The sequence below is a fragment of the Falco cherrug genome, chromosome 6 (genome assembly GCF_023634085.1).
Source record: "Falco cherrug isolate bFalChe1 chromosome 6, bFalChe1.pri, whole genome shotgun sequence".
Classification (NCBI taxonomy): domain Eukaryota; kingdom Metazoa; phylum Chordata; class Aves; order Falconiformes; family Falconidae; genus Falco; species Falco cherrug.
Window position 1 is genome coordinate 53,437,395 of NC_073702.1, and position 23,141 is coordinate 53,460,535.

The following is a 23,141-nucleotide window of genomic DNA, read 5'->3' on the forward strand; positions in this document are numbered from 1 at the left end:
TCCAAGAGCAGCATGAGATTGCCAGCTTTTCTTAGTTTAGTATTTTGATATTTTAATACTAAAGTATCTTAAACACAGACACTGAAACACAATAAAAATCTTATTTTTAAAAGCACATGTACTGATAAAAGAAAAAGGTAAGCTGCTTTTCTTACTACTGAAGAGCCATAGTGCTTGGTAGTCTATTTGCAGTTGTCTGTAATCTGTTTTTAGGGATTTCTTTCTGAATTTGTTAAGTGTTTGATTTTGTGTTAAAGTTTTATGTTTGTGTTTTGTTTGTGTTTGATTAAGTGTTAAAGATTTTGAGAAAAAGGTCAGCAACGAGATACGCATTTTTTTTTATACTTACTTTGCTAATATCTGTTGTATTGCTGATCACAATATTTAAAAACAAAATTGATAATTTCATGCCTTTTTTTCTCTTCTTTGGGCACCTGTAAAATAAAATAGAAAATTAGAACCTTAGTTTTGAAGTGGTTTTGTTTTGTGTCTTTGAGAAGAGTAAAAAGTAGTCCAGGGGAGAGTGGAATATATAATGAACTAAAAACAGGTAATAGAGATTTAAAACGTTGATAGTAAAGATAGGAATAGCCTCTACAATTATATAGAATAGTCTCCTAAAGGCAGACAATTCTATTTGCAAATCAAGTTATGATTAATTTTTATGAGCAGCAGGGGAAAGAGTCCTTAGCATGGACTTTAGAAGATTGACCACTACTCTCAGAATCGCTTTTAGTCACTAATTCACAATGCAAACAGCCATACACCAATTAGCTTCTGTATTTCCATTTTCTACCTTAACAAAAGATTTTAGAGCCATAGTAATATTAATCTGTCACATAACAGATGCTTATTGTTTCCAGAGCATGAAATCATACAGTAACAGTACAATACATATGCTGTCCTACATATTGTGAATATTTCAGATAAGTGGACTAACTTTCTAAAGAACATTAGTATATACTTTTGTTAAAATGGCTATACCTAATATTGCTGAAACCAGTGCATTTTATTGTCTTGAATTTTACTTTATGCAGAAGCACAGATAAATGTGTTGATGGAAACTACTTAAACAGTATCAACAAACATAGGTATATGTTAGAGCTGTTCATGTGCACTCCCAGTGTAGTTGTTTCCAAAACTGACTAATACATCAAGACAATACACAGGTACAGGATATTATTTGTGCAAGGGAAGTAAAATAAAAAAGAGGTATACTTTAATGGTCTTTCAACAGTGAATGAAAACAGTGAGAAAATGAAGATTTTTTTAGGGGAAAAAGGCCATTAAAATGCTGTTGAACCACAACTGAAATAATTTTTTTTCCTGGAAGAAAATCTTTTAAAATTCTGTATTACTTCTCTGTCATTTTGAGGGCCTCCAAGTTGTTCTACTGTGATAGAGTTGTTTTTGGTGAAACATATGAGATCTACTCATCTATTTCATCTTTCCTGTTGGTTATAAAGTGTGAAGATAGGTGCTTATGTTCATAGCTCCTAACTGCCAGTTTAATCTTGGTTTTGAATAACAGAAAATCTGTACCTGAACAGATCTATTAATTTGCAGATTGTGCTGGAACCACAAAACCTTTCTTTTCTGTGTTGGTTTCATATACACAATAAATATGCTTCTCTGTACCTATGTTATTGGGATGTTGCATTCTTAATAACTGCCTGTAATACAAAGATCCTTCATTTTTGTCCAGCAGATGGTTATGTATTCCTGAGGGTTATGTTGGCAGTGATTCAGTCTTCTCATTCTCACACTTTCTCTGTCACCTTTTGCTGTGTATTTAATGCTTCTTAAATCAAAATGCAGAGTTCCCATTATAGTGAATTCCCTATAAGCAGCATCTGTAAAGCTCTGTTGGCAATCCTTTTAACTATGTAACTGGTGTATGTGCATGCTGTATTAACTTGATAAGGTGGTAGCTTATGTGTTGTGGTACGGACAGAGTAGCAGCCTGGATGCATGTCGCACTTTCTTCTTTTAAGATGATGATTATCAAGGTCTTGCATTAGTAGGAAGCAGTGGGAAAACAGGGTATCCACCTTTTTGGTTTGTGGGCAGTAGCAGTAGTACTGCAGATCTTTCCTGAATTTTAGATTTTTATATATCCAGATATATTTGCAGAAATAGCTGTAAGTGGTTTTGGAATACTTCTAATAAAAATAATACTCACTACTATGCTTTTTAAACATGCCTGTTCATTTTAACAGATGGGTTCTGTATACTCTCAAACATATAGTATGTTTTGGCTTTCTTCAAGCACATACTTTCACATGTATATAGGCTTTTATAAAGCCCCAGTCCTTGTTCTGCCATTTACCTCCTTCCCTCAAGATCAGTTATCTCATAGTCAATGAGGCAGGACTGCCTTTACCTCCAACAAGTTCTGCCTTATTCATTATTAGCTACCGGGTGCAGCCCCTTACCTTTTCTATCAAAATGGACAGCATCTGTCCATCATCTGCATAAAGAAGTTGTCCCCGGCACATTCCAGAAGTCTGAATTGCCTCTAGCCTGTGTTTTTGTGCCTCAAGCAGTTACTGGGGTTGTTAAAAACCTCCATGACAGGGCCTGTATTTGTAAGACTTCTTGCTCTGTTTAAAGAAGGTTTTACCCACTTCCTCTTCTTGATGAGGCAGTCTGTAGCAGGTGCCCCCCACAATGTCCATATTTTTGCTTGCTTTTCCAGTTCTGACCCATATGCTCTTGATAAACCTGTCACCTACTCTACAGCTTTGCACACTTATGCCTCTCCTCCCTTCCCTACAGCGCTCGCCATTCTTGTCTTCCCTGTCAGTCCTTCCTAAGAGCCGATGTCCGCAGGCTCTTACAACACTTCAGTCAAACAGTAAGAAACATAAATATTTTATGTGAAGGAGGAATTCATGAAACACTGAAAATACGGTTCGATGCCATTTATCGTTCTAATATAACCCCTTCCCTCAGCAATGCTACTTTGTGAAAGCAAACTTGAGTTACTTCAAAACTACTTGGGTTCATGCATCCTTGAATATTTCATAGGGTGCTAGCAAAGATGGCTCCTCTTATTTCAGTCTTCCCTCTGTTGTATAATGTTTTATAGACTTACACAGAGCGCCTCTTTCTGATTATTAGTTAATTAAATAAAAAAGGCGAATTGTTATCTTTATGAAGTGATTCCATATAGAGTGAAAAAATCTGCTAGTGATTGGTTTTCTGCATGCTTAACTGCTGTAACTTCTAATTATAAACCAATACCAGATCCTTCCTTGTCTCTTTAAAGAGTGGTTTAATCCCTGATCGGGAGTTTTACATGTGATGCTTAGATATCCTAACTTTGTTCTAAATCAAATAATGTGATGTTTAATTGTCAAATAGAGAGCTTCCGCACCTTTCTCAAGCACAGAACATTCTTTAGATGAGATGAGTGAAGAAAAGATTGTGGTAGCATTGGGGTGGGAAGGCACCTCTGGAGGTCATGTAGCCCAGCTCTCCTGCTCAAAGAAGGTTCACCTAGAGCAGGATGCTCAGGGCCATGTCCAGTTGGGTTTTCAATATTTCCAGGGATGGAAACTCCACAACATTTCTGGATAACCTATTACAATTTTGACCATCCTCATAGTAAAGGTTTTTTTCTGATGTTTAAATAGTATTTTGTGTATTTCAGTCTGCATTGGTGCATGGGATTATTCCTGCCTAAATGCAGGACTTTGCATTTCCCTTTGTTGCACTTTGTGACATTCTTGTTGGCCCATTTCTGCAGCCTGTCAAGGACCCTCTGAATGACAGTATGTCCCCCTGGTGTGTCAGCCACACCTCTCAGTTGTTCATCATTTGCAAACTTGCTGAGGGTGCACTCAGTCCCATCATCAAGGCCATTAATGGAGATTTTAGTTATCCAGTATCAACCCCTGGAGTGCACTCCTAGTAACTGGTCTCCAGTTAAGATTTCATGCAAGTGCTTACAAAAGTCTGATGGTTGGTCCTGTTTTTCACTCTACTCAAATTTCTCCATGTTGTATATATAGCAGCTTACTTTATTCTTACTGGATTATTCTTTAGTATACTTTAAGGAATCTGTCCCTAAAAGTATGTAATGTTTAAAATTTGTCTAAAACTCATCTTTGATAGTCAGAATTGAGGCTTTACCTTCCTTGTGCTGTATAGTTCTGCTTATGCTCATGCTTTTATCATGCCTTGTCCTGTACTACTACCATGCAACACTGCACTGTATCCAGGACTTTGTCTGAGACGTTCCTATCTTTTCCTTGTCATGTTCTCATCTTTGTAATTTTTTCCAAGTTAATCCATTCGCTAGTTACATTTTTTTTAAACAAATAAAAAAGCAGCAAAACCTTCAGCTTTCAATCACCTGTTCTCTGAGAGGCATTAAAATACCCTCTGTTTTTTTTTACCTTCCCTCCTTAAGACTGAGCATCTTCGGACAGTGAAATCACCTTCCTCTACTCTCAGACACAGTTTTGCAGATCTGTGGCATGCCATGAAAGAAATGGCCCCGCATTTTTAGGCTTTATTCGACAGTGACTTGTCAGTAACTCCCATTGTGTTCAGGGCATGTTTTCTAAAATAAGTTTTAGGTTTCAAGTAATGGTAATTAGCAGTGACACTAATTGTTAACTATGTGGGAGACTGAAGCTGGACTATAAATACTGCACAGATCTTTTTACTAAAATTTCTACTTCAATAAAACCAGTTAATTAAACTTGCTCTTAAAAATTAATTACATATGTTCTAGAAACGTGATGGTTCTTGTATCTTTAAAAAAATATCAGAAACAACACAATGCTTGGGCAGGGTTGAGAATAATTAGAAATTTTCTCTCCATTAACACAACTGACAGTCAAAGGTGTTTTTCACCTATGTAAAGTGAAAGCTTGAAAACACTCTTTCTCACACTCTGAAGATATTAACAAAACTGACTTTGTATTTTAAGTCCTATGTTATATTTGATAGACTACTTAAACTTCTTTTTCCAGTCTTGAGCAAACAGTGAAATAGGTTTCTATGAAAGATATCAAAAAAATTTATGCACCAGCTAAATGCTTTTAAATTGATTCTTGCTTTTTGAGGAGCAGAAAAAGGAGGTACATCAAGTAGGAAAATTCACATTTTTGCAGAGAGCTGCAGAAGCACTGTCAAAAGTTACATCCTCCTATGTATGTTGGTATCATTAGTTACTTTTTTCCAGTATTTTATACTTTCGCCCCAACTCTATAACATCTGTCTTCAGTACTACCACAGTCCTGGAGATCTTTAATGTTTTTGTTTGTTTGTTGGGGATATTTATGTTGCTTTGGACATAATTTTGTGCCACTCAAGGAAGAATGTCTGTAGAAAGCTAGTTCAGTATGGCCTTATTCTTTTCATCTCTTTCTAAGAAACTGTTAGGGGAAAAATGACTTACGCAAACTGTCATTGAAAATGTATCAAATGAACAACTGAATTCAGTTTTACTATTAGAATAGTATAGTTTTCTAATTTGAGAATAAACAGTAATAAAATATCCTGAAGAGACATTAAAAAACATTACAGGGTAGGTATTAATTGAAGGTAGCGTGTATGTGTACTGTATAGTCCAAGTATAACATGATTCATTTGTAGTATATCTTTTTGTTTGGATACAAGTTGGTGGCATTTTCAAAGAAGATTGAAAAAAATGATTGACAGACGGAAGATGACTAAGAAAAGCATGCAGTACAGCCAGCAGAATTGCTGGCTTTCCCATACTACTGTGCTGAAATTAGATAATGCTGACCTTGCAGGGACCATTTTTGTTTAGTGGGAGTGCCAGTAGGAGTGCCAGTTGGAGAAATTTGTTTACTGGGATCCAATCCATGCAGGCAAATTGAATGGCACAGAGATCACTGAATATGTTCTTTCCTTTTTTTTTTTTTTTTTTACCCTACTGTATTACTGTAAATACTGTATTTTGTCAAATTTTAAAGTAGGAGTGAAATCTTCAATTTTTAAGAGAAATGGATTGAATGTGGAGAATTTAAACATAAGAAGAGAACTCTCAATTTTAGCTTGAAAGAATCTGGGTATGTTAGTTCCCTGTTAAACTGTAATGTGTGCTGCCTCATTAGCTCACCCAACAGCTTCATTTAGATTTGTTCTGATGGGGAAAGCAATTAAGCGAATTAAGCGTAGGTCTGCCCAGATCAGAGCCATGGAAATGGTGTAGTAATTTACCGTAATGTCTAAGTCACTTTGGGATACTTCTTTTTAGTCCCACATCTTAAAACTGGGGCAGGAGCATATTGTGGTGAAGAGTACCAAATACATACCAAAAAGTGGTTCAGTACCCACACTGTTTGTTGAAAGTGGTTTGAGTGTAATACCAGCTGCTGGGAGGAATAGGTGGTGACGGAAATTAATTTTCCTTACTTTTATATGAGATGCTTACAAAAGGGAAGTAGGTGATGTTTAATAATCTCACAAAGACAGTCTCTCAATTTCATTAGTATCTGTGAGTCTACTGAGCTTTATTTTTCTGTGGTATTGATTAAAAAAATGATGATGTGACATTATGCAGCCCCTGAAAAAGGGTTTTAGTCATTTTTTTCCCTGGTGGCCTGATATGTTTATCTTTTCCTATTTATACTTACTACTACAGAGGGAGAAATGCAAGTCTGTTCACTATGGGATAGTTGTAATGACCTCAATATGATCAGGGAGTCCAGCAGGGGACATATCTTTGATTAGTACTCTACTGCCAGTTGTCTGTAAGTTCTACACTGTACAGAAATATAGAACGTTATTAGTATATCCTGTAGAGGTGCTGCCAAAATACAAAGTAGCCTAAGAATACAGGAGAAGAAACACTTCCAGAATGGTTAGGTTCCTGCAAGCCTACAGTCTACTTACAGTACATTATCATGTGTTTGAAAAGGTTGAACATGCATTAAGATGAAAGAAATATGTGCTTAATACTTCTCTCACCTCTCATTTATGTTTCTATGCTTTTATGCAATTTGGTGTTTTCCTGCTCTGATACGTATTTGAAGAACTGATGTTGCTTGACACAATTTTCAGAAATTTAACCCTTAAAAAATTTTTAAGAGAATTCTTCTCACATTATGGGGATGGAATTTTTTTTTTAAATGTGGCCTTTTCATTTAATGGGACAGTGGTTCTAAGAAATGGAGAATTTTGCGTATAATTTTCTTTTGCATTCCTAAATGTAGACATATGAATTGCTTTTTGTTCTGATAACAAGCTTCTAAATACAACTGCAGAATTCTCATTGTTGCTATAATTTGTAGAACTCAACTGCTTCTAACTCTTTGATTGAATCAAGTATGTATGTTTTCCTTCTTTTGGAAGCTGGATTACTTAAACACAACCTCCCAGTTTAGATAATAATGTTTGAAAATTGTTATGAGAAAGTGCAGAAGACTAGTACTTTTGAAGTTAATAAACTTGGCTGATTTTAGTCCCTAGATTTTTAAGTATATTATTCTGGTTTTGTGTTTTCTCCTATTAACCAAAGATAATTTCTTTCCATTCTTTACAAGGCTTTACTTTAAATATAAAGCACTGCATAGTCACAAAGAAATTATGATAACAGATTAAGTTTCAGATCCAATTACCAGGGTTTCTCTTTATTTTTCAAAAAAAGGGTAAGAGAACTGACCAGAGACAAAGTACCAGCTAAACAGCATTAATCAGCTCTTCAGCAAGTGTGAACTTACTTAACTACGCTGTATTTAGGTAAAAATATTCTTAACAAAAGCAGAAGAATATTACATCTAAATTTTTTCATATATATGTCTGTGTGCTAATTTGAATGGGAACTCCCCTGGGGAAAATGGTCATTCATTTTAAGATATCCGTATCTCTTCACTTTTACTTAGGGGAAAAGTGTAAGAGAAAGGAGAAAGAAAATAAAACCCTGTTGTTGTTATTATTTGCTCATAGCAGAATGGAAGAACTGAAAAATCAACTTTAAAAATATTTTTCTCCGAGTTAATTTTCTTTTAAAACAACAGAAACATCCTTCAAGGTACTGGTTTTTTTAATGCCTTTCTGGTTCTTTTATAAGCTATTTTGCTATACCATTTACATTTTGAAGAAACTGTGTCTCAGTATCTTCAGTGAAGATAAATTACAGTGGCTCAGTTGTCACCTGCAGCCAACCTTTGCATGAACTTCCCTGATCTTATTCCATCTGCTCAGTCATGAGAGCCATCTCTGAGCTGTTCCACCTTGCAGCTGACTTCAGCAGTAAATATAATTTCAGAGTACCAGGACACAGCAATGCCCTTACCACGACTTACATGCAGCTGGGGCTGTTCTTCAGGGGAAGGAGTCGTGGAATCATAGGATAGTTTAGGTTGGAAAAGACCTTTAAGATCATCAAGTCCAACCATTAACCCAGAACTTCTAAGCCTACCACTAAACCATGCCTCTAACTCATCTACATGTTTTTTAAACGTTTCCATGGATGGTGATTCCACTACTTCCCTGGGTGGCCTGTTCCAATGCTTGACCAACCTTTCAGTGAAGAAATTTTTCCTAATGTCCAATCTAAACCTCCCTTGGCTCAACTAGAGGCTGTTTCCTCTTGTTCTATCGCTTGTTGTCTGGGAGATGAGATCAACACCCACCTGCCTACAGCCTCCTTTCAGGCAGAGCTCTGTGGCCTTACTGTGCCACCAACATCAGTTGCCAATGTCAGAGTTTTGGCTCAGGGCACAAATACAGGACCTTGTTTTAAGGTAGAAGAGGCAAGTGTTTACATTCATAAAATGAATAGTAAAAGTTATTTTTTTTAACTTGAAAACAAAAGCTGTAGAGATTCATCTAACCGCAAAAATGTTCCAACACAGTAGGAAAGACATAAGAGACAAAATCATTAACATTCATGACAATCTAGTTCTTCTATTTTGAAAGGTGGTTATCCAGTTTCCTCTACGTGATTGATAAGATGTTGTAAATGTCAGAAGAGTTTGTATTTTCTAGTTAAACTTGCTAGATTTGTTTATACTGAGATCAAAGATACACATGTCCCTTTATTATATGTTCCTTTTCATGTTTCTTCTAGGCAAGTTAATTAAAATATTTCACTAAAAATTACACTAAATACAGAACACAATAACGGCAATCTTTGAAGATTCCAAAAACTTTATCAGAAGAAACACCATTTATATTTACTTGAAATTGGTGTATGTTAGGGTAATTACTGCTGTGCCTTCAGGCTAAAGGAAGTACTCTCGGCCAAATTATACAAGGGTGTGGGTTAAGTGAAGCGTTACTCTCTGTTTGGCAGCAGTGGATATGGATTGCAAAATCAGGGTGTGACGTAGTACTGTGGAAAGACTCTGCCAAAAGTGATTTGGCCTGAGTGTGCCCTTACTTTCTCAATTGTGTGGATCCTAAACCAACCTAATTCCTAAGTGGAGAGGTCCTGTTAACTGTTTTCAGCCTGAGCTTGTCTGTAATTTTTGAGCTATTGAGCCACAAGGCAGCAAGTGTTGACAAAGTGCATGCTTAAATGAAATTCTAGCTGGTTTCAGAAGTGGAAATAGTTCTTCTGCCCAAGGGCTGTGCAGTGAAGCATCAGGTCAGCAAGGATGATGTCTGTAAAGCAATCAACATGAGTGAACAAGATGAGAAAATAATGCATCGTATTGTTCCGATTCTTCTTTTCCTGTCATTTCCAGAGGAGCTGGGAGGACTGTGCAAAAGGCCTAGTAGCGGCCATAGTGCACAGGAGGGAGGCATCTCCCTCTCCCAAGAGGAGACCTAGGTCCTTTCACTTCATTCCTGTTTTGACAAGTGACCAAAACCCCAAGTACATTTAAAAAAATCTGTATTTTTAAAAGACATTATCCTTCCTTTTTTCGTATACATACATACGTACTTTTTCAACTATTTAAAAAACCCTTTACAAATTTTGTAGATAGATTTTTATCTGTGTTAAGCAACTAAACTTTTGTGGATTCCTAAGCAACAGTTGTTACCCATGTTGCTGAAGCACAAAGTTCAGTGAAAGCAAGCTTCCCTCACATGATTCATTCTATTAATATAACACGTTTTAAATTAACTTTTGGTATCTATGGTCCACAGTATGCGCTGCAATAGACTGTGGTATCAGTGTAGCTTGATACTGATGATGTTGGTCATGTAGAAACTAATGATAGAGGATGCTGGCTTGGGAAAGCATTAAGAAATCAGGAAGCGCATACAGAGAAGTGAAGGCCTCTGTGGGTGTGTAACTTACACACTGCTATTGTCACACAGCCTAGTGACTTGGTATTATTTACAGAGCTGGCCTCAACGTGCTGCTTTGATCCAGATGAAATGAGAGCTTCACTGGAGCCTTTCTTCTCTCTATTAGCTTGCTTTCTTGCTCACTGGAGGTTGTAAAGAACTGTGACTCATTGCTTGTTGGCTTCAGATGAGGTGGTAGAATTGCCTTAAAACTCTGCTCCTGAAAACTTGTGTTTGGATGTTTTCTGCAACCTTATGGCATGTTCCAGTGAAGGAAGAGATTGCACAGATTCCTTCCTCATCTTTTCTCCTCACAAATAGGTCTTAGTTTCTTCAGTTTTTGCTACTTTGGCCAGAGAAAAAAGACCTGAATGACACACAGGCAAATTCAAAAAAACTTGTTAGTTTTTCCTGCTCACTTGACTCTAGGCTTTGCTTTGGCGTACTAGGCAGTCCTTCTGCAGAAGACTTTTACTCAGACTGTATAACAGATAGTATTTGAAACTGTATTACATCATCTGAAGATTTATTCTAACTTATTGCACCCCATATGTTTATAGGTATCCCCTTTTCCTATCCTGTCAGTATCTTCTGTTTTGAATAGAGGGCCACTGACTCTACTTCAGCCGTCTATGCTAGCTTCTGGTGTCTTACTGATTGGGGTTTTTTTCAAGATAACTGAAGGGTGTTGCAGTGACATGTTGATACAGATCTTTCTGGAATCCATTCAGAGCCTGGCTGGTCAGAGGAAGCAAACTTATGCAGCTAATATGCCAAGGAATAGAATATAGAAAAATGGAATTTACTTAATCTATGTTGAGCGTCTTTTGGTGTGATAAATTGTTTCAAAAATTCTTTCACCAAACTTCTCGTTGTCATTATCTACCAGTAGAGCATAAGAAGCAATTCCACTAGCTTTTTTTTTAATTTATTTTCTAGTGAGGATTGTAACTGCTAAGATCCACTTCGTAAGATATCGTGCTTTCTGCTATTTTGCTATTTTCAGGCTTTGTTTTCTGGCTCCTTGCATCTTTGAATTTTCATTTGTAGATAAGCATATTTAAGCAGTGTTCATTCTAATAAAAAAGGATGGTCTTGTCCTTGAAGGGTTTTTTTTCAGGCTGTCTCAATTCACAGTACATATCAGTGAGGTCTGTTGCCTCATCTGCCTGTTTAGGAGAATCTGTTGTAGCTGAGCTCTTGATAACTTCCAAATTGTGCACGTTCCTAGTTGAAGAACTTCTTTTGTGAGCCAGGTACAAGCTAAAACTGAGGTGGTATTTATCTCCTTTAAGGACTCTGAGTCGTCCTGTTGGAACTTTTCATTTTGGAAACATATTCAGAATTTGTATTTTGAACTATATGTTGATTAGTTAATGGTAGCTTTTCACCTTTTGTGTCCACAAGTTCAATTTGCTTCAGATTTGGCTGCTTATGTATAAAAAGCAGAACCAACAGAAGAAAGGTAATTGTGCTACTGTTGTTGGGAAAATCAGGAGTGTAGTGCCCTATTAATACATGTATATAGTATGCCACATCACATGTACCTTGATAACAGTACTTTATTGGAAAGTTGTTTTCCTTTTGCTAAAAAGCATAAAGGACACTTCCATCCTTTTTTGTCTACTCATGTGTAAAGGCTCTTCAGCAACTGAAATTGTGGTTTGAATTAAGAATCTTCCTGCAAATCAGCTTTTCTTACCAAAACAAATAATTTTCAGGGTAAGTTCCAGGAATCCTGCAAAGATAACAAGGTGTGTCGAGGGTTGTGTGTATCACTAGTTCTTGAGTTAATAATTTGGCTCATGGAAATGTGCAGAAGCCATCTAGGAAGATTTAACAGCTCTGTGCTTTTATGTGAACAAGGCTGTTAAGGCATATGCTTTGAGAGTTCCAAACTTTGAGAGTGTTACTAGACAGTTTTCTGTGTTTTGTACAGTTGTTTGGTCCTTTTGAAGAAGCAAATGTTTTTGTACCAGTTAGCAATTAAGTCAGTTTTAAAGAAACCTAGGTGTCTTTCACAATGCATAATGTATAGAAATGTGTTGCTTTCATAATAAGCTATGAGGAAGAGTTTCTTGTCCTTGAATATTCAGAACTCAGTAATCCTTTTTATCTTACTGATGGGTATGAAAACTTAGCAGTTGCTGTTTTCTTGTGGGTTTTGGGTCATTGGAGATGCAGTATGAGCATAGTTAGTAGCGTTTTTAGTGAGTGCTGTTAGTCAAACCAGATAGGATGGGTGATGTAACTAAGCTTATATGTTAAAATACTACAGTTATCAGTTTGGCACTACCTGTGTGATTATGTGAAAAAATCTCTTGTGTTGTACAGTAAGTACTTAGCCAAATTGTGTTTCATGATACTATAGAAAATATTTAGTCAAATGGTATTTGTGTATTCATTTTGAATTTAATTTTCATTAATGTGTTTGTTTACATATTTAGACATACTGTGCAAATATTCTTGTTTATAAAATCTCTGTACAATTAAGGCAAAAATTCACTGATTAGGACTGTAACTTCTACTTGCTGCCTTGATGCTGAGAAAGTGTAAAGTCTTGATTTATTCTAATACTCGTTGCAGTGATTTGTGTTGCTGGTTGAACCTTGGAGAGAAGTCTGTCCTCTCCAGGATATCCAGAGTTCTGAAAATGTGGTCTTAGCCCAAAGCTGGGCACAGTCTCTCTTTATGAACCTGCCTGTCTTTTGTTTTCTGTCTTTTACCTCTCCTCAGATAAGGTGCCACTTTGTAAATTAAAGGGAGTATTGCCTCCTAATGGTGTTCTTTGCAAACAGTTTCCTTTCCATGCTTATTTTTTGCATAACCTCCACCTAAGACCCAAGGAAAAGTCCATCTAAAACAGATTGCTTTTCAGGTCTTTATCGAGTGAGAATTCAAGCTTTCTATTAGGGTCTCCTGTACTAGAAGGCAGCCCCCTTAATGGCCAATTCATCTTTTTTACTTTCTCCAAAGTAGCATAACATTTGGTATGTACATATTTGTATAACTAGTGTAACTTCTGCTACTGTGCTTGACTGGTGGCTAAAGGGTAAGAGCATAGGAATAGTGATACTTTCTAAAAAGCATTCTAAAAATCCACTGCCATAAAAGTAGTAGCAGGATGCTATTGCATTCCAGAAAACTTTGTGAACCTTGTAGGTGAAGGAAATCGAAAAATCAACATCAGTGAAAAATCAACATCAGTGAAATCTGTACCGAACTGGATCTGCAATGTGTTGCTTTAATGTTGGGCTTAACTTTTCAGTGCGTTTTCCGCTCTAATGGGTGATACCAATATTAGTCTCAAGTGCTGTGTTATATATTATTTACAAGGAAGTGTGTTCATATTTTGTTACCAAAGTAGCTACAGGCCATTATTTTATTTCCATATGCAGTTGGAAACAAATTAGAAAGGACTTACTTATTCATACATGTTCTGATCACTGATATGTAGAAAACTCTTCTTAGAATAGTTTGTTCATCATCTGAAAACCCAGAAGTGTGCATGCACAAAAACTCACATGTGGTATGTTGGTTTCATCACACAAACATTGTCATGAAATATCTAACCAATCTAGTTTCAGAACTACAAAATGGAAAGTAAACTTGGGAATGTATTTTAGACATAGACCTGTATTTCTGAAAATTCAATAAATGTATCTGCTATGAATTTTTTTCTTACTCTTTTGATTTTAGGCTATATTAAAATTCTTACAAAGCTTTCCTGATTTAGTGTCTACCAATGGTCCTGCATTTTTTAGGTTTAATAACATATGAATAGTTTGGCAATGTCATGGAATTTTCTGGTAATACATTCTTAAAATTAATATTCAGTACTGGCTGAAAGTGCTGATTTAATGGAGACAGTAGGTTAGGTACAAACTAGTGACTATTCTGGTCATGGTAAAGACCTGAAATATCAAGCTGACTTATTTTTTCCAGCAGATTGCATATGATGTTGCTGATACTGTTTTTCATTGAATGCAAATGTTAGAAGAAGCTACCTATGTTCTTCAAGCAGTTACAAAATATTTTTTTTTTACTATTTTTTTTTTTCTGGTCAAGACATTCTAAGGCTACTGGGTAATATAGGAAATCAGTGTTCATGCAGTAACTGACTGGTTTTTCTTAGCTGAGACAACTTTGCATTGCAAAAATGTTAATGGCTGATTTTGGAAAGTATTTGTGGTATACTAAACATAGTTTCTTACTTACAACTTTCCATTTGTAGAGTAATAGGCTAATTTGGTTTAAGTAACTGTGGGTATCTAGCCATTGCTGAATTTCGCTTGTGGGAGTAAATTACTGTTTTCCTTCCTTGATAATTTTCGTTCTTTGACTTTTATCCCTAGTTGAGTATGGTTTTTTGAAGACATGAGTAGACCTCCTGAAGTCAGTAGATACTTGACTTCGAGAGTTACAGAGTTGAATTCTATGTAACTGTATTACATAGCAATTAACTGTATTACTAAAGAGAATTTACCTGTACTACGTATTTTTAGGAAACAGATAAGCATAACTGCTGCTTAAGAGCTCTGTTTCCTCTCATTCAGGGAGGGTAGGTTCATGCAGAAGCAAAAATATTACCAAACTCAAAAGTGAAGGTTGCTACTCAGTGCTGGTCATCCACAACTCTAAGAGACTGCAGTTTCTATGTTTCATTAAGTATTTTTTGATAGAGTAACACCACAAACTTTATTTAATATAATACAAAATATGTTTCTTTTCAAATTTAATTTTGTTTGCTTGCTTTTAAATAGTTGTGGTGAGCTTAGCAAAACTAATAATTACTTTCTCAGGATATCTACAGCACTAGAATAAAAATACCTCTTATTAATACAAAGTATGCATCATAGTCTGCATTTGCCTTACATCTTTTTTTATCTGCTATATAGAACTTGTAAATAATATTGCCAATGTTACTTCAGAATGCTGATGATATATATGCAGGCTTATTGATGTTTGCTGTAGAGGTACTGTTTACACTGTAGAAAGAAACAACTGGATGCTATAACCTCTGCTCGTTTTCAGTTGTATCTACAGCCATTATGATGTAATGTTAGAGGTTGTCATAAATTAACACGTTCCTGATTAGCATGAATTCAATAAATGTTCTTTACTTCAAAAGAATGCTTGGGACATGTGCTACTACTTGCATTGTTTATGCATGGTACTGTAGAAACTTAACATTTGCAAGAAAAATGTAAGATGATGATTTGATAAGATTACTCAGAAATAATTAGGTGGGTGTGTAGGCTGCTAAATATATTTGATTTTAATCTCTAATTAAAAAGTTGGATTTTTTAATTGTTTTTGTGATGCAATAGTTTTTACTTCATTATACCTTTTGTAAATAGGGGCCAAATTCTGCCTGTTCATTGTGCCTGAGTACAGGATAAATGTATTTGTGTGAAACAGTATTCTCTTAAAACACAGTGACAGACTATGCCCATAGTTCCTTGTGGAAGATTATTCTAAGATTCAGAGCAAATACATGTTTGTGCCTTTGTACACCTTGAACGAGGAATGAAAATAATGGCCAACATTGAATGAATAACTCTATGCATTCTTTTGGCTGATGGTAGATATAATTACGTTGTGGGATAATAGCACTGCCAGAAGCATAGTGGGGTTTTTTGTGTTAGTGCTGTCTGATTCTGAGGTCTCATGTATGAGGCTTGGTATTAGCTGCTGTTACAGTGAAGGTATCTTTCTGTGGACCTACAGGTGTGAATTCAAGCCTTGCTCCAGTCCACTGCTCTAGTGTTCGCTTAGCTCTGCAGCAAGGGTGTACTTGGTCATTTGGGCTGGAGAATTGGAGACAGCCAGATGCGGGAGCTAGGGACAACTGTACCAGTCCTTGGATAAGAAAGTTAGTATGTTTATCTCAGTTTAGGAAAACTGTGACTGAATCACAGTTTGAGAAGCCAGAGTTTTCCTAATACCTGGAGTTGGGGCACCTACTGGAAAATTACATGCTGGCGTGAAAGAAGCAGCAGCGCTATGTGTGGAACTGCATGGTACTGAATTTTGTAACTCCCCAGAGTTACTTTTCTAGATAGCTTTTTAATACCAACATTTAGTAAACAATTGGTTAAAAAGGTAAATATTGTATACTTTTTTTATGGAAATCTTATTCTTCTGTGCAGACTTTTCTGCATAGGATAGTATTTTGAATTGCAATCACAGCCTGATCTATTGACATAAGTTCTTCATTTTGTTAGTTTACAAGTTTTCATTATATTAATGGGTATGGGGAAGGGAAACAAAGAAGTTACACTCTTTCACTTATCAGCACAGTTCTGTTTTGGCTTAATTGGGGGGGTGGGGTTTTTTTTGGCTTGGTTTGTCATTGCCATCTAGATCACTCGCTGCACTAACTGGAGGAGTGACATCTGGCAGCAGTAGAGGTAAGCCCTCTACTCCTTCCATCTGCTCCCTTCCTCTCATTTTTTAAAGTGTATATAGCATGAAAACAGCTTCCATATCCAACTGGTAAAATAAATTGACAGAAGTTTCTGTATATAACTTACAGAAATTAAGACAGTAAACAGAGAGGGATTTTATTTGTCGTGTACATTTTGTGTTTTGATTTAGGTTAACAAATTGGAATCCCACTTAGAAAATCAGAACAACATTGAGGAGATAGTTCAGTCTTTTCCAGTTGCTCTGATAGAAGAAAAAAGTGGAGAAAAGACAAGGAGAAGGCTGGTAACAGCATGGGCTCACCAGATGCTGAGTAGACCTTTATCAGTGCAGATTATATTGCAAGAGTCTTATGGGTGTTTGTGGAAGTCCTTTGCATTCAGTAGTGATGCCATCACAGCACTCTTGTATATACACTTAAACATAGCATGTGAGAACCGTCTATTTTGAGAATATACATTTTAAGTGGCTTGCAAGATACAGGCTCTCAAGAGAATTAACCATTTCCTTTGGTGGCGTATTAGTTGCGAAGAGAACCCTATTTTACAAAGAATGCTAAAAATACTCTCTTCCTTGTCTCACTTTGAACTGCTTTTGAATGTAGTTTTCTTGCTCTGCCTTCAGATAACTGTGTTCCAAAGTAGTTGTAAAGCTGTGATACAGATTAAACTTCACTGAAACAGTTTTCAGTACACGTTGGTCCTATCCATTCTCCTGTTCGATTTGGAATTTGTTCAGAATCCTAGGTGCTATTTTAAGTTATGTAGAGCAGAATTTGAAGTGAATTTTTACCTGCAGCATTGGATATTAGTAACACATCTGTTTGGCTGGTAAAATAAAAAGATACACTTGTTTTAAGTGGATACATCCATTCCTTTAATTTTATGTGAACTGCATCTGAAAATGTTTGTGGTGGGTTTTGAAAGTATTTGTGATCCAGTGTTTAAGTAAAGGAAAACAGGTTCTTACCCAGTATATAAACAATCTTTTTAATGAATTCTGTTTGATCTCTTAAAGCATAATTGTTATAAGGATAAAGCCTTTGAGAAAAGATTAATGTATCATTATAAAATTATCTTCTTTCTTTTATATTATACCTAGCTTGAAAAATAAAATTGCAGAAAGAATTGAGTAATACTGCTCTGAAAGCTTTTAATTTAAAAAAAAACTCAAAACTTTCCTTTGAAGCCTAAAGAGGAGATTATACTGCGTACTAAAAGTTCTTTTGGTCTCAAAGGTCATACTTTTTAATAGGTGACTGTGCTGAAAACAATTCTGTTTACAGGAACAGTTTTAGAGCCACAGAAGATGAGTAGGAAAAGCACTGAGCTCCTATACACATATTCATTTATCAGTTGACTTTTTTCCCCAGTGTTTGTTGTTTGGGTGTATTTTAACTATGCCCTGTTCCAGGAGGCCACAATATGAATTATAAGAAGAATGTCTGCAATAAGAAATAGCATTTCCTAGAGGCATAGTTTATTTTCATATATTTCAGGATTTGTTTGGGGGGGGTTTAGACATCAATAATTAGTGTAAACTTAAAGTAAAACTCAATTAAAAATAGAATAATGTGGAACTGGAATAAGTAAGATTTAATTTTCCTTTCTGCTTGCTTTAGAGGGGTTCATCACAGAAATGTCTGAATATGAACGTCTTGCAATTTTCTTAGTTATGTATTTGTTTGTTTGGTGTTCTGTGATTTTTCTGAGGATTTTCCAGGATGAACTTTTGGATTATTTCATTAACTGTAGATTCTGTGAGACTGGAATCCTTGGGAGAGTTAGAAAGCACAAATACATTTATTAATTAAAGAATTATATTGTCAAAAATTGTCAAAGAATTAATTTGTCAAAAAATGTCAAAATAAATTGTCAATTTCATGAAGGGAGAAAAAGCCTTCTTTGAAGATTTAATTCAAACATAAATTCTTTAAGAAATGTTTTCTCAGCCTCTATTAAAAGAAGAATTTTTCATGTAAACATTTAATATTAGGTCATCGTGGACACTCCAGCAGGGTATTAGTGGAATTATGCGACTCCCTACAAGGACTTCTTTCCCTTTTCTGTATCTTTTGCTATTAATTTAAAAAAAATATAATAGTTAAGATGCTGCTATTTAAAAGGAAGTGTTCTTAAGTGCTATTTTGGAGCATTGTTGCTGCTGTTGTATAAATTTCTGTATAAGTCTAATCTGCTTGGAAGTGAACTCATCTACTTCCTGTGTATTTCAGCGCCACTATTTAGAGTTTGATCAGATCGCACTAATGTGCTTATCTGGAGCAGGGGGCAGTTTTTCAGTGAAAGCATGCAACAAAACTGGGAACTTGGTATTACAAACATATTTTGGACAGGAGGACAACTACTTGGTTTCTGTCTTTAGTTGCTGTTCTACTGACAGAGAATATATTGCCAGAAGTGACCCAGAAAGGATAGACTTTCAGTTCACTGCTCAAATTGTACAGGAAACTAATACAGTTTCAGACTCTCTCTCAAGGCAGGCAGCTACACTTGTTTTCAAAAGATACTAGTTCTGTGGTAGGCATTTACCTAAAGTCAGCACATGCATGGGCTCCCAAGATAATTGTAGCTAGAGGATTATGTGGACCATAAAGAAGAGCTCTCCTGCTGTTAAATTGTGTCAATGTGAAAATCTTGATTATTTGACAAAGAAGCAATAGCATCTATCATTTTGAGACCATCTAACATGGCATGTAGACATTAGCAGTAGGTTCTTCTAGAAGTAATGTATTCTTTTCATGTAAAATTCCATATAAAGGAGACCGCTGAATAATCAATGCAGAGTAATAGGAAATACAGTAATCCAAATGTTAATGCTTTCATAGAGAAGGTAAACTCAGGACATGGAGGGTTTTGAAGGTGAAGACAGCAAATGCTGTTAAGAAGGTTGTTAGAGAGTTAAGGTAAACTCTGTAGATCAATAAAAATGCTTCTCCATTAGTGATTTGGAAGCATCCTTGAGATAAGACAGTCTAGGTTAACCTGGGCATTCAGTGGAGTTTTCTTTTCAGGTTTGACCTTACAAGGGCTTTAATGACCTTTATTATATAAGTGCAGGGTAAGTGAGAGTCCTAACAGGTCACAGTGTCCTGTAAACTTCGGTTTTGGATCAAGTGGAAAATGCCCTTCTGCAATCTTGACCTCAATTTCAGTACCTCACTGCAGTAGTTGAAAAGTTTGCACAGCCTGTGTCAGAGATAACCAAAGCAAGCACTGCTGAAGCTGTTAGTCACACCTGCTCAGCGTTGTTTACATGCTTCATCAAGCATGGAACCACGTCAAGCCAATAGCGGTGTAAAATTGCTTTAAAAGTTTATTGCTTCATTTGAGGAAGAAGGGATAGATATTCCCTTGCTTACTGAATGGACCTTGTTTTGTGAATGAGGAAGATCTGAACAGTTTTTTGGTTTTTAATGCTGTGTTCTGAATGTAGGAGCTACTAAAAGAGTACTTGATAACTGAAAACAACTAACAGTTAACTAAAGACTGGCTTAGGGTAACCAATAGGCATGATTAATATGAACAAATGGCATTGATTCTGTGGACTACAGAATATTTGGACCCGTGGGCTGTGGTCTATTTAGTGTTTACCCCTCAAGTGAGGTAACAGGAATTTCCTGCGTGTTTTGGAAGAAGGCTCAAGTCATGGAAACCTCTCTCAAAACCATTGCCAGTTGCTAGAATTCAGTCCATTACACCTTGTATCTTTGAGTTACACATCTGTGTCTTTCCTATGCTTGCAGCAGAACAGGTCTACACTACCTTGTATTGAAGCTTAATTGGTGCTATCAGTCTAACAATAAAGTTATCATCTGACAAGCAGCTAAATTATAGACTGCACAGAAATACTCACATACATAAACATACAGTCCAGAAGTACTTGGAGGTAATACGTCTTTTCCATAGGAGAACAAGAAAAGTCAGTGATATTACTGACAGAAATACAGATTTTGTTTATTAAAATTAAAGTCTGAATATTTTTCCAAAAAAGCAATTGTTTTCATCATATATTTTATATGATTTCTGTCTTAGAATGGGTTTGTGTGAAGTGGCTAAAACACTGAAAGGCTCAAATTGAAAATCCTATGGTAGAATATTGAGCTGTCTAAAGAATTTTTTTTATCATGCAGACATTTTATTGGTTTTAAGTTTGGGGTATTTTTATGCAAAGAAATTATATGATACTGTATGCAATAGTACATCCATATGTAGTATCATCTCTGTAGCAGCTTGTTTTGTAACGTGTTTTGTATGATTATGTACGTAACAGTATTAATAGGAGTAATATCCCCACTGACTTTTGGTGTTAGTGCTTAACAAATGTTTTAGCAAATAGCTTATTTGAAAAAAGGTAAGTCTACCATGTTTAACTATGGGTTGAATTCAGAAACTGTTTCTATTCTTGTCTCTTTCCTTTTCTGAAAAGAGGTGAAGAGATGGAAAAATAATAAAAATCGAAGTAAAGCTTTGAAAATGAAGTATTCCGAATTTGTACAAGCTTCTTTGAAATTAAGATTCACAAAATTGAAAAATCCATTATTGCTCTTAGGATTTCTCACAAGTACAAAATTATTCACATGTAGATCTGCAGGAGCATGGTTTAACTATGATTATTTGAGCTTGCAGCTTTTATTATATTTAGAAATATCTAAATATCTTAATGATTAAACATTTATTAATAAATCTCCTGTGAAAGTCAAAACCACTAGGCTTTACAAAGTATACTGTAGGTGGAGTTGTGCAAGCTTCCTTGTGGAGCTGTGCCAGTACATGGGAATCTGAACCTGAAAAGTCCTCTTTAGTCACATACTGGACTCCTCAAGAGTAGGCATTTGGAGTAGCAAATGAAAATGAGTTTTCAGAACTTACTCTTTGAAAACAAAACTTGTTTCAGATGTAGTATCTCACAGAGAAAATCCAGTGAGCTTAACTCTGTGTTGTCTGGCATCTCTATACTTGAGAAACTGTTCTCCAATGAAGCAGTAGCGTTTTTCACTGTCATATTCAACAATTTTCAGATTTTTTTGTATCTTTTCTTTTTAGGACTTTTTCTTAAGTATACAGCTGAGGAGACCAGTAACAAAAAGATAAATCCATAGATGATGAAAGGATTTTCCTGAGCTTAGTAGTTAACATAATAGTTTAAAAAGAAAAGAATTTGCAAGTACTTGTTCAAATGCACTGTGTAGAGAGTGAATAAAATAAACAGCAAGATGTGTTGTGATAGGAACTTAGATGATCAAAGGGAACTACTGAATAGGCATAGTTATTCTTTCAGATAAAATAAGGAAGGATCATTTCTGTTGGAAAACTTTGGATGCATTACTCAGAAATTCAATGAAGAGAAAAGCAATACAGCCTAGATAATAGTGTCAGCTTTGAGCACGAGGTGGCATGTGGACATAGCTTGAGCTATTTCTCCAAATCATTTGAATGGAAATATTGGATTAGTTAACCTTGTGTCAGGTCTGTTAGTTAAATAAACCCTCCAACTGTTCCTGACTGAAGGATGCATAGTTGTGACTGAAAGATGCTGCTGCTTTTCATTAGAATTTTGTCAAACATATCCTGCTAACATAATGATTTTAAAATAAAATGGTTTATTCGATGGAAAAGGATAACAAGCAGAAAATTCACAGCCTTTGCTTTTCACAGGGTGTTTCAGCCCAGTAGGAAATCCTCTTAGCCGAACACTATTGGGTAGACTACAGACGGTAAGGAATTCTGTCTTTGCATTTTTTTTTAAATTGATGTTTAACTATAAAATGTCATTATTCACAAGTTCTCACTGTAGAGAAAGGTGTTTTTTTTTTATCCTTTCTTTATTCACAAAAGAGGTATCTTCAAGCAAATTGTCTACATGGGCAAATAAGCTTTTGCTGCAGCCAGCTGGTAGGAAGATCAGATATCTGCAAATTAAAAGCTTTTTATTTTTTCATGATTCACTTTTTGTTGTTTAGAAATAAGCTAAAATCACAGTCCTGTTTTTCTGAGTACTGTTAAGAATACAGGCATTGATAAGTAGGGAGAGAAAGCTGGAACAGTAATTTGCAATCGAATCCCATTTGCAGCACCATGTTTTCATTGTTTACTCACACCTCACCTTTTTGTAACAAGTGAAATCACAGTTATCCTTTATTTAATTGCTTATCTGTTAAATATTGATTGGAAATGTCTAGTAATGACATTTGTTCCTTTCTTTATTTCTTTATTTTCTGAACGCTGTAATAAAAATCCAACAGAATCTGTAAATGCCGTTCATTCCAGCTATGCGCTTGATAAACCTGAATTAAGCACAGAGGTTTATGGGGAAACTAGTGATGGAAGAATGAGCAGTGCTTCTGAATATTGAATGTATGTGTGGCTCTAGAAAGCTGGGCCAGTTGTACTGGAGATTAATCCTCCTGCACCCAGGGACAGAATGCCATGATATAATAATCTGTCTTAATTGTATGCTAATTGTAATTT

The 23,141-nt window shown here is 35.7% G+C and overlaps 1 protein-coding gene across 2 annotated transcripts in view; it reads left to right on the top strand.

Annotated features, from left to right (window-relative positions):
• The window catches only part of AHI1 (Abelson helper integration site 1), a 98,950-nt gene that overhangs the window by 51,114 nt on the left and 24,695 nt on the right, over positions 1 to 23,141 (top strand). For both annotated transcript variants that reach the window (XM_055714260.1, XM_055714261.1), the window contains exon 20: positions 22,329 to 22,387. In XM_055714260.1, coding sequence (XP_055570235.1) covers positions 22,329 to 22,387 — 59 coding nt within the window. The remainder of the gene's footprint in view (positions 1 to 22,328; positions 22,388 to 23,141) is intronic.